General features: G+C 37.7%; 1 protein-coding gene across 1 annotated transcript in view; it reads left to right on the top strand.

Annotated features, from left to right (window-relative positions):
• LOC147236613 (VPS10 domain-containing receptor SorCS1-like) overlaps nt 1-12,661 on the top strand; it is a 45,932-nt gene that overhangs the window by 7,965 nt on the left and 25,306 nt on the right. The window contains exons 2-5 of the mRNA XM_086171549.1: nt 6,213-6,280; nt 6,931-7,030; nt 7,511-7,669; nt 11,309-11,382. Coding sequence (XP_086027675.1) covers nt 6,213-6,280; nt 6,931-7,030; nt 7,511-7,669; nt 11,309-11,382 — 401 coding nt within the window. The remainder of the gene's footprint in view (nt 1-6,212; nt 6,281-6,930; nt 7,031-7,510; nt 7,670-11,308; nt 11,383-12,661) is intronic.

Here is a 12,661-nt window from a genome sequence, read left to right as displayed (position 1 = left end):
AGGCATTACCCTCATTGCATGGAGAAACAGACAGGAGGTTTTCTTCAAAATTTCAGGTCTGTGCTGGAATTGATGACAGGCTGAGTTCAGTTCTACCAAGCAACCAACCTTTCCCTGTGATGAAGCTCTTGAACACCTTGAAATCCTGCGGTGTGGCAAGCCTTTTTTCCTCCTTCTGGGTTTTATGTCCTCTCCAAGTACTGTGTAAAGTGCTCAAACTCGATAAAATCAGGCAAAGACTTTATTTTTTCACTGGGTTAAGGACTGCCTGGCATGGCAACACATATTGAGATGATTGCTGTTTTTTTCCACTGCAGACATCTATTTGCATTTTCTTTGAGTTGTTTCATGATTTAGTGAACATATCTGAGAGAAACATGAGCAACATTTGGGAAGGAAACAGGTGTTTATCTGTTAAAACAGCCTTATTTAAATTGATGCCAAATCTACGGATCTCTAAATGATAAAACACCTGATTCGTCCTAATGTTTTTGGTGTAAAATTTGTTTATTTTTGGTCAACGGTAAAACCTCACATGTCCCACAAGTCAAATGTAGCCTCCATTGAGAGGCAAAGAGTTCATGGGTACAACTTTGTTTATCTTTTTTAGTCAGCATGTGAGCTCATTGTGCTGGCTGTTGACACTTATAATAAGGGTTGGCAAGGTGAAGTCCCTCCCCAACCCCCATTTTTTAATCAAATTGACTGACAATGACTTTACTAAAGAGTCAAAATATTGTCAACATGCATTTCTCTCAGCACTTCGAACTCCTAGAATAACTGTTGGAGAGTTAAATATAATATCCTTGCACAGTGAATACAACTTTGGGGTTTGGCTGAAAGAACAGCCCGTTTTCTTTCTAATCTTACTTGCATCGATCTCCCCCCTTCCCTTCCCCCAGAAGGCTGAAGCCTCCATGCTCAGCAGGTCGCTGCAGCCCAGAGGCTGAGCTAGCCTTGTCTTTCATTCTGGGTGAAGAAGTAAATGATGCGCGAGTATAAGCCAAAGGAGGAAGGAAGGCGTTTCAGATGACTTATCAACCAAGCTTCTGTTTCTACACTTGGTTGTTGTCTTAACATGAGCCTCCGAGTTGGATGCCCGCTGTTCTGCTTGAAAGATGAAACTTTAGTAAAGCGTCTGCTCTACACCCATTTAAAATTCTACTTGATCACAGATCAATTATATTTCTCCCATACAAGATAACGGACTCTTGGGCTCAGTGGCTTCAGTTTCAGTAAAGCTGACTTCAGACTCACCACAAATGTTTAAAACTTGAGAATAATTTTTCGTATGGCTATTTATAAAATTACCCAGGATTGGAATTACATATGCAAAACAATTGTCTGTCCTCTAAATTAGTCTATTGTTTCATCAGCTTGTATGAAGCTCGGTTTGTTCATTTTCTACAAACTGGTATTTTGAAGTTGTTTTATAATTTATGATCCCGTTGACCGGTTCTCAATGGGAGAGCCAACAGATCTGACTTCAAACAACAGTGCTTCTGCACAACATCTGGTCTATGAGGATATGTTGCCTTTGTTAATGAAGGGATATAAATTGATGTGGCAGACAAAAGCCTCTGTATGTTACACGTGTCGCTGAGGTGGTATCGAACTGCATAAGGGCTCTGCTTTACTGCTGGCTTCTGTTGCTCCACTGTCATGGGGCAGCAAACAATTGTTTTCATATCAGGTATGTTAACTAATTCTGTTTAATGTGTTAATTTTACCAAGGGATGATACATACATAGTTCTTAACCCACTTCTGGGTTTTTTTAATTACATTTGCTAAGCTTTCTGTTTTTTTCTTTTAATCAGAAATCTATATTTTGTTTTATTTTTTGTGGCTGCAACATTGTTAGCGCTGCTGCTGTGTTAACATCTTGCAGACAGATGTTGCAGCCTACCTTCTTCCCTCCCCTTGACAAGTTGTGACACCTAAATTCTCCAGTAATCATCACCACATATATCATGATGACACTAAACCTGTGTATATTGTTTATATGATATTGTATGATTGATACACACACACACATATATATAGAGAGAGTCTTGTATAGGAAACAGTCTGCTGATCCATACATCTTAACTCAGTACTTTATTCTATCTATTGTTTACTTGATACTGTTTTACCAGAGAGCTTAGTTGGTGATTTCAAACCCATGACTTTAAGCCACCTGAACTGCAGTGGGAAAAACGACAACCAAAAAACAGAAACATTTAAACATCAGTGGCTGTGGCGGAATGAGAGCTCAAAGAAGAGTAAATATTTGACACAGATTCTTCTGATCGCAGGACTATTATTGCAGCTGTTTGGCTGCTGGTTATGTGAGGAAGGGCCGAATTAATGAATCGATGTGAAAGAAAAAACTAGGGCTGATTATTATTCACAAACTTATTTATTTATTTGTTTTTAGTTTTGAATCACTATTGATTACTTTACAAGTGCAGTGATGAATAACACAATTTCACGAGTTTGTTTGTTTATAGACACAAGGAATAAAACAGAGTATCACTTACGTGAGCGTTCTCATTTTCTCACAAACAGATTGAAATATGTAATTCCAGTCGAGTTACAAGTTTTGTTTTCCTAGATTTACCTCTGCCAGGCGCCCTGTTTCATGGTGTATAGTACCTTTCCAGTTTGTTTTTTTGGAGACACTCCTATGTTTGGTTCCCAGCTTTAATGACTTTAATTTATTATTTGTTGCCTCATAAATCCTGAACAAACACCAAAGACTTTTGTAACCGCTGTTACTTCCTGTGCATTCGGGTCGTCAATGTTCTCTTAATCGTGAAACCATGCAATGATAATTGTGTTATCTTGCTCATTCCAGCCAGGGGTTGAGGAGTTGGCACCTGTATTGCAACATACACGGGGCAAAGGCGCATGACCAGTGCTTAATGTTTCATATTTGTCTTTATTATTAATATTCCAGTCAGTGATGCTGGCAACAATTGCTTTTATGGAATCATCCATCTGTTTAATTGCAGTGGCTAAATGTGATGACAGTTTTATTGATGAGGCAACTTAATCCTAACAGCTGATACGGCTGGATCAACGGGATGGTGAGAGTTGAAATGAATGTGTTGCTCCTATCATTTGTTGAAGGTGCTCATCCTTCAGCAACACTCTCGCACCCACCTTCCTCTTCCACTCTCTCAATATCCCACTCATTCTCCTTTTTATACCATACCTTAATTTCACACCACTAATCTCTCCAACCTAAGCCCTTTAAGACACCATTATGCCTCCATTCATTTTTACATAATGATCAAAGTCATCCCAGTACATTTACCTCCAAGGTTTAAGATTTACAAAGGATTAGAGGATGAAAAATCAATTTGCTTGCTTTTGGATGCCAGGTAATCCAGGGGATATGTCTGCACTACTCCAGTCTAATAGTCTATGCGCAACATGGTACCTGACGTCAAAAATGAAAGCTGGGTTGAAATTCAAAGGGAGAGATGTGGCAATGAATGGTGGCTTTATTTTGATTTAGAGATTAAGTTTTGCCACTATAGCACTGTCATTAAAGAGGAGCCTTTGTTCGGGGACCGCCATCTAATGGCACGTGTAACAAGCTGAACTTCAAACGCCAATCTCACACAGAACCATCTACAAAGTGAATACTGAATCACTGTTTTGACATTTACTGCGATCACGGAGCCTCTACCTTGCGTTTTCCCCAGAAAGTATTTAAACAATGTGGTGGATGCAAATTACATCTCCTTGTAATCCTGGATCTCACCCAAGTAAATGCATAAATTTAATTGCCATACAGAAGGGGGGCATAATTTGTCCTAATTTTCAGACTGCTGTGAGTTATAGGACAGCGTCCGTGAGGCTATGACTTTTGGAATGTATAAAGGCCAATTTATTGGAAGACCATAAATCTTTCCAACCCCGTCTAGACATTTTCTATAACAGGATTTGTGGATATGAAAGTATTCCATATGTTCAGCACAAAGTAAGAGCGTGGCTGGAGTTTCCTGCATCAGCTTATTGGCAAAGAGGCCATATAATTAGGAAACAAATTGAACACAACAATGAACCTTTAAAATGGGTTCTTTATAGATTCTTTCCACTTTAATGGCACTCAAATAATATTACTTGCCTTTTGCAACCATACATATTCACATTCGTATATTGATGGAGCAGGGGAACAATTTGCTCATCAGAAGCAATTTGAGTGGAGGAACTCTGACACTGTCTCTACAGAAGCCAGAGATCGAAACCCTCAGCCCACTGCAGTTTGATTTTAAAAGGGTACGCAGAGGGCTTGGATCCAGTCTTTTTTTGTTACCGTGTAATTAAGGCACATGTAGTTACAGAAGTACATTCATTAGAACTGATTAAATCATTTTCCCTCTTAATTAATTTTGTAAGATTAGATTTTTTATTTTGTTGTTTATTCAAGTTGTTTAATGGACATAGATTGACTCTATTTGTATTTTTTTTTCATTGGCCTTATGAGACCATGACATTTAGAAATTGTTGAATAAATATACCTTTATAATTAGCCCCTGGGGCTACAGCAACAGCCCAAGCAATGCAATAAATGTTTTACAATATCTATATACTGCAACTTAAAGGTTGATATACACTTATCCTCATGTAGCCTAATACTCTAATGAATGACAGAAATGATGTACAAGTATTCTTGGAATACAAAGACTGAAAAATGCCCAATGCACAGAGTATGAGGCATCAAATACACATAGGGAAATAGATATTAATTATGTCATTAAAATGCAATTGGAATGATTGATACAAATATACACTGTCAAAAAATGCAATTAAGCTTCACGCTATGTGACATTGTGGCGCTTATGTTTTTCCTCGTCCATAACAAAACCCCTGAAGGGATTAGCTGAAGAAGGGTGTTATGGGTCTGTGCATTTTCCTAAAGGATGGCCACCTTTAATCCTTGTTCTTGTTATTCTAATTCACAGTGTGCACCCGCAACAGAACACTATTTTGGCTGATAAACTCTTGACAGTGATTGTTACCTTATCCAAGACTAAGAAGTAAACTCTAATTGTTTCTTGTGAAGTAGTGGGCACACTGCGTGACATTAGAGTTTGTGTGAGTTTGATTGTGCATGTGCATGTGTCTGAGTGTAGGTATTAAATAAGACCCAGAAAGAAGTAATACTACTCACAGGGACATTTTGCGGGTCCTAATGCTGCATAAATGATATAATATTTCCTGCAAAATACTGGGTTCAACCTTTCAGGCTAGGAGCTATCGAAGATGTGTACTGTTGGTGTCTATTACGTTCTGGTTCACTAAAGCAATTATTTTCTCAAGGGGGAAGACTTATATTGGGAGAGGAGGATTGAATTGTATACTTTGAATAAAACCTTAAAAAGAAAATGTACTTGTACTTGTTAAAATTTTTATTTCACATGGCAGACTCCTGGGTTTAGACTGGGAGCGTTAGCCCAAACAGCCATAACACTTGATAATTAGGAGATAGGCATAAAAGGCTGAACAAGAGGCCTTGAAAGGCTACTCAAGAGGGCTATGTGATCAGCAGAATTTATGATTACTGAGTGCAAAAGGGGCTCTGTTCAAGTGATTAATGTATCTATGCGACGTAGGGCACCATGTGAATCTGTGTTTCTTCTCTGAGTTTCCATAAAATGGTGTGACTCAAAAAACAAATGTCTTCTTTTGATTGAATGAATGTGATGGTTTCAATTATTTAAAAAGAACATATAAATCAGTGCGTACAATAAAGGCACAGCTTTAAGGGTAAAGGTTATTTTATCAAAATGAGCATTAATGTAGAAATATCTGCCATGAGCAGTTTATTGATATAGTGAGTGCCTTTTGAAAGCCGCAGCTTTAAATGTCCAATGTAAAGACAGGTATTGTAGAAAACACTATTACACTTTTTATGAACCCCTACAAAAAATGGGATCTATGATATTTATGAGGCCTGGCTTGCCAGCAATGAATGAGAGTGTCATTGAGGTGACACTGATAGTGACATTGTAACATCTATAAAATACGCATTTCCCCCGAGAATATGCGCAAGGCTTAACAAGAGGGCGCTGGGTTGACAAATCATCAAAGGTGATTTAGATTTTAATAAAGCTTTTTCCTTTGACAACCCTAAAAGACACAAGCCTGCAATCTTTATGGATTCAGTGCAGGTGAACTACTCATTAAAAGTGAATAATCTTTCTGATCTTTTTTACAGGTGATCCTCATGTTGACAAAATACTACGACTTCAATACTGGGAGAGTGACAGAGAGTTCTCTATGGAGGTAAGTCTTTTGTTATTATGGCACTGACAGTGAGGAAAATACAAATTGAATTTGGCTGTTACAACTGAATGTATTTTTAATTTTTTTGTATTTCTTTTTTGTTCGACCAGAAGTAAATTAATAAAAACACACAAAAGAGAGCTTGTACTCAAAAATGTCAAGGAAACCAAAACTAATATCAATTTTTTGTGGTAACACCAACAGATGAGCTCTGAAAAAACATTTTCACTATTAATGATTTACTTTTCTGTTTTTCAAAGGTGTCTTACAAAGTTGATTTAAAGGCATTGGAGGAATACGTTCCTCAAAATAGTTATGTAAGCTTGTACCCACAAGAGACAGAATTTAGACAAGTTTATCCTACAGCATCAGTATAATGATAATAATAATAATAATAACAATAATAATAATAATAATGATAATAATAATAATAATACAAATAACACTTATAATGATAACAACAATATCTCTTTCCATAGCCTTGTTTGTTTTGATAATTAAGTGAAATCTTTATCCATCTATTACATTTGTTCGTGATGTCTGCTGTTGCAATTTTCCGCTTGCCTGAAATACTTAATGATACAATCAGCATCTTAACTAGTAGCTGCAGTGCCTTTCTGCTTTTACTCTGTCCTGTAATTGAATTTTAGGTCAACCGATTATGGGACCACATATGAGAAACTTAATGAGAAAGTTGGGCCGAAAACCATACTGAGCTATCTGTATGTGAGTCCAAACAACAAAAGAAAGGTAAGGAAATATTTTTTAATAACCTTCCCTGTTAAATACTGTTTGCAAGATGAAATGACGAAACAGAAAATTCACCCTTCCCCCTCTCACCAGAGTCCATGTATCTCAATCACTAATGTTTGGAAAGCATTTCATTCATCATGCTGTTATGACGCTCATTAATAGTGCAGCATCTGTTTTCATAAGCATTTAATTTAATTGTCATCTGTGCTATTCCCTGCAGGGTGTCTTGTTAAAGTGCTATACTTTCCTCTTCCCTCACACACCGCTGCTTGTATTTTCTTGCTCGTGTTTTGGCGATCTTGCTCAGAGGCCCTGTAATGACTCATCATATCAATGTGTACAAATAGTCATGTGCTATCCATTTTTACGATAAAGCAATCCCGCAACAGTGCCGCTCTATCACTCTTAAACCCTGCGGCACAGTTGCTGTCAAGTTGGGCTGCTGATTCCCCCATCTCCTTTCTTGTCTTGTCTCAGATCATGTTACTGACTGACCCGGAGGTGGAGAGCAGTCTGCTCATTAGCCTTGACGAAGGGGCATCCTATCAGAAACACAGCTTAGCCTTTGATATCCTCAGCCTTCTTTTTCACCCTGAGCAAGAGGACTGGATCCTGGCTTACAGTCATGACCGAAAGGTAACGTGTATCTGTCGGATGGCATCACATAAAAACGCAATATATGTCGAGGCACCTTCTGGATGGTTACAAAAGATGTTCTGTTGGATTTCTCTTTGCTTGTCATGCCCTTGCTTCCTCGGTGTAAGCATTTTGTCAGACACACTCAAAATTAATGACAATTTTGATATCTATGGGGGAAAATGATATGAAAATTCGATGATTGCTGATACTAGCAGCGGGATTTACTCATATTTTCAATGTGGGCTAGAAGTTATCAGCTGCATCAGCAAATTCATTGTATCACAGCTGGTGTGCATTTTTCATATGTATTATTGAGCATGTTATGTCTTAATGCTTTTAGTATTTATATTTTGGAGAAACAAGAAAACCATATGATAGATATGACGTGGAGGACTTATTACACCAATTATGATGTGACCTTTCTACTGTAGAAAATATGCCGTAATTGGTATTCATCCGAAAAATATTTCAGTAGAGCACAAGCATTTATAATACCATGCATAATAAATAATTATGGTGTTCTGCGCAAATTTTCTAACCGACAACAATTGCTTTATTTTTTGTGTAACTTATTTGATATACCCAGCAGCCTGAATTCACTAAAATACCAAAGAGAATTGGTCTCTTCTCCCTCAATTAATTTTATATTTTTGGTGAAAACAAACAGATGCAGACAGTCACCAAAAGTAGCCAGTTCCATAACCTGTCACTGGCTAGATAAGCAATGGAACAACCACACAGTGAAACAAAACATGACTTTTGGTTGGGAATTGCTGTTAGAAGGGCAACCAAACCCACATCTTTTTCATTGTAAAAGCTCAAGCATGTTTTTGGCATCTTTTCAAGTATACATTCTATATAGGTTGTTTAATTTATGATGGCACAGTGGGAGTTATAGCCACTCTTTTTACAAAATCTTAAAATGTCTGTAGCTGTAATTGGCAGCCCTGCTTCTTTGGACTGACTGGTGAGCACTCACCGAGCACATCGGAGGTAACTGCTTGTGATTGACACGTTCTTTTTCTTTGTAAGTCTAATTAATAGGACAGATCTGTAGAATGAATTTAAATTTGAGCTTTACGGAATCACCTGATTGCCAGGTTGTGCAGTCACATGAAATGAAGCGGAGCGATGAGCAGTTCAGTTCCCTGTGATATCACAGTAGGCTAATGGACTCAGCTGTGTAAACCTGAATCTGCTAACTGAACTGCAGCTGCCACATCTTCGCTAAACTGAAGAACCCAGGGAGAGTTTGCTGTTTTAAAATCAATCCAGCTAATGGTAGCTCCAAGGCTCCATCGCATTTTTAGCATCATTTTGCAAAAGATCACATTGATGAATTGAGCTAATACTTACATTCACTTATAAACATCAGTTGTGTTATCCCCCTTTAGCTACAAATTAAAACAAAAATACATTTTTTGCGCATATTCTCCACAGAGGCCAGAGCTTTCCCCTCAGCTTACTTTTAACAAGCCAAAATATGTCACGTACTCATCTTTTACTTCTCTGAAGTTTAGACCTACTTTGTGAGCACGGTCAGCGTTTCCACAAGTTTTTGCTCATGCACACACAGACTCACACACACACACACACAGCACACTGCACGAACTTGACGGGTCATCACCCCTTGCAACGATTAGCGAGGGAAACATGCATTCATTCATTGATTCTTTCATTATCTATACTTCTTGTCCTGCACTCAGGGTTGGAATTTTTCCCAACTGCCATCAGGCGAGAGGTGGGGTTCAACCTGAACGAGTCACCAGGCAATCACAGGGCCACATTTAGAGATATGCAGCAATTAGCGCTCTTATTCTTAGCTTGGGCAATAGGGGGTCTCCAGATTGTACCCAACGCATGTTTTTGGAATGTGGGAGGAAACCCTCGCAGATATGGGGAGAACATGCAAACTCGACATAGAAAGGCCCCCCCTGGATCAAACCAGGGGCTATCTCGCTGTGAGGTAGAACTGCTAAACACTGTTCCACCTTGCTGCCAGAATACCATTGTTTTACCACAACCATTGTTTCCTTTGTTTTGAAACAAGGCTTTGTCTTCATGAATAAAGACATCTTCTATTTGCCAGGACAGAGGCAGCTAACCTGCTCCCACGAATTGGTTCTAGCATTTAGCAATGAGCGAGACCTCTACATATACACTATAAGAGTCACTCTCTCTGTCTGTCTTGGCAGAAATTAATTTTCCATCTTCATTCAGTATTTAAGGATTCATATTGCACACATTTGCTTTCTGTCCTCAAATGGGAGGCAAGTCCCATTCTTCCAATATGTGACCTTGTGAACCAATTCATGTCCCTAGCAACATGAGGAATACCTAATATACACTTGTGCAGCCTTCATTACGCCGAGTGAGAACCCCACTGTCTACTTTGCTCAATACCACAGGCATCAAAACTCCACAGCATGCTGTTGGAGGACTTGATTTTCAGAGAAAAAACAGTCAAGGTCTGAGAAGTGAGATAAATGGTGCAGTGAGGAAGATGAAAGCACGGTCGAGACCCATCAACGGTCAAAATATAGATGCTCTCGAGGAGTTTGCCCTCAGGTCATTTTGTATGTCTTTGTAAAGTGAAACGTTATCTTTTATCTTTTATTGCTCAAAAAGAAAATAATCATAGTGCGGTTTCATTTTCCATCCATTGATTATCTGTCACTTCTCTTAAAAGTTGTAAGTGCAGAAATGAGTCAAAATAATTCTGCTAATCCTTGTAAAGCCTTGAGTTTCAAATACTTGTCTCTGTCATTATAGAATGATCACAGACCCTCTCAGTTCTTACAAAGAGGTGTAACTTGCAAAAAAATCAACAAAAAGGCCAATACTTTTTGAGGAAAAGCATGATACAATGACAGTAAAAATTACACCAATTAGAATGGAGTCATGCTGAGTTGCTGCAAGGTGCACTTTTTGGCAGGAAATTTTTTTCAAGTGTCTAACACTTACTGCCATCAAAATCCCGAAATCGTTGCAAATTGTAAGATTTTAAAATTACTACTAGTGCATAATCACATTTCTTCAAACAACATGATACATTATGGCTTGAGGGAATTACATTTTTTAGATGGAGCAATTTTAGTTGTCGTTATCTGCTTTTGGACAAAGCCCTTAAATGTTTGGTCACCAAATTGATCCTCAAAACATCTACATTTAGGGTGACATATTAACCTAAGTAAAATATTGACTAAGCAAATATTAAAAAACTAATACCCCATCGATTACAGCGCAATATATGTCATCATTAATGGCAACTTTCATTGTCAACCTTTCTCTTTATATTGCCTGTCTGTTTGACTTTCAGAAAGCCAAGAGGGGAAAACAAAATCAAAATGAAACAACCCACCCAATCAAATATATTCTTGACCTTTGATATCCCTCCATCTCTCCATCTGATATGGAGAGATGGAGAGATACAAATAGTATCAAATTAAAAAAAAAAAAACTCATACGTGGTGCACATCATGTTAATTGATGCAATGTTTCAGAAACATCAAAATATGTACTGTACAAAAATATACACCTGCCCTCATGAAAAAGTTGCTTATAAACCAGCAGAGAACTATGAAACTACTGCTGCACTCTTACTCATTTCTCCAATATTTTCCTCTCACTTTTCAGCTCTATGTCTCCGTTGAATTTGGGAAGCGGTGGCAGCTTGTGCAAGACAACGTTGTCCCCAACAGATTCTACTGGTGAGATCAAAAACCAATCATTTCACAGAGGGTTTGTCTTTTCTGGGACAGAAATGCTGGTATATGCTGGAGAATTAAACTGACTGTGCACTGACACATGCATATCAAGCATACATTTATGAAGTAGTTTGTATGGATTGCTCCCTTCTGTTTACACACATATCATTAATACAGAGGGGAAATGCTTGTTTACATGCTGCATAGACTGTTGAAGGATTATTGTTTACTGTTCTGTCACTGTGAAAGAAGAGACAAAAAAAAAAAACATTCTTGGATTTAAATTGGACACAAAGGCAGATTAGATTCAAGTCAAGCTAAAATAGATAATTGTTCATGTAACTCCCCCCTTTTACTATTTAACAAGCTGAGTTGGGTTTTAGTATTTGTTAATGATTTATTTTTCTTTTGCCTTTTTTTTAACATAATGTACTAAGCGTGTAGTTTATACGTCCTTATTAATATTTAATATGTTGAATGCATCCCCTCATGAAATATTTCGAGAAGTGTTTTAGAAGGGTGTTCATATCTGAACAATAACCATCAATCACTCATCTGTTTTGGTTGATAGGTAATTTCTATTGAACCGACTAAGTGTGTTAGCAATTAAGTGGATGGATGTAAATGTGGCATTGATTTAATGTCTGTTTTTTGAGTTTGGAAAGAATCCTACAGATATACCTTTGAATATAGCTGAAAAGAGCAGAACCTCACATTGTGAGGTAAAAGTACATTGGATTGGAGTAAAGTATTTTTGCAGCAGCTGCAATGATCCGGAAAACACAATGATTCAGTTGTAAATCAGACTATAAAATTCAGGTCGGGAAAAGGAGACTTAGTGAAGTTAAAAAAAGAATACTAGAATGCAGCTATTTTTAATTATGCTCAAAATGAAAGTGGATGTGCGATACTCATTTTTCATTTCACTTTTTAGGGATAATGCAGAACTGCTGTGCCAGTAGTGGCTAATTATTGCATCCTGAAGTCTAGCGTTAAAAAAAAAAAAACAAAAAAAAAAAGTCATTTTGGATGATGAATTGTTTTTTTGTCTTTGGGAAATAAGTCAACTGCCGGTAAATCTGCCTCACCGATAAAAGAATTACTTTCATCGTTCCGTGCAATGCGCATCTAAAATATCTGCCAAGTGTGATTTACAAAAACATGTTAACCGGCAGACTTGCAAGGCAGACATTGAGGTATGTGTTAGTTATGGGGGAACACAGTGTTACATTGCCGTGGCTTTATTTAAGAGCAAGGCCTGCTGTTTTGCTGATAGAATTGG

Source organism: Fistularia commersonii, chromosome 2 (genome assembly GCF_037954325.1).
Source record: "Fistularia commersonii isolate RoL2024-O1a breed Wild chromosome 2, RoL_Fcom_v1.0, whole genome shotgun sequence".
In the NCBI taxonomy this organism is placed as follows: Eukaryota; Metazoa; Chordata; class Actinopteri; order Syngnathiformes; family Fistulariidae; genus Fistularia; species Fistularia commersonii.
Note: the sequence above shows the minus strand (reverse complement) of the source record. Positions and strands in the feature narration are given on the sequence as shown.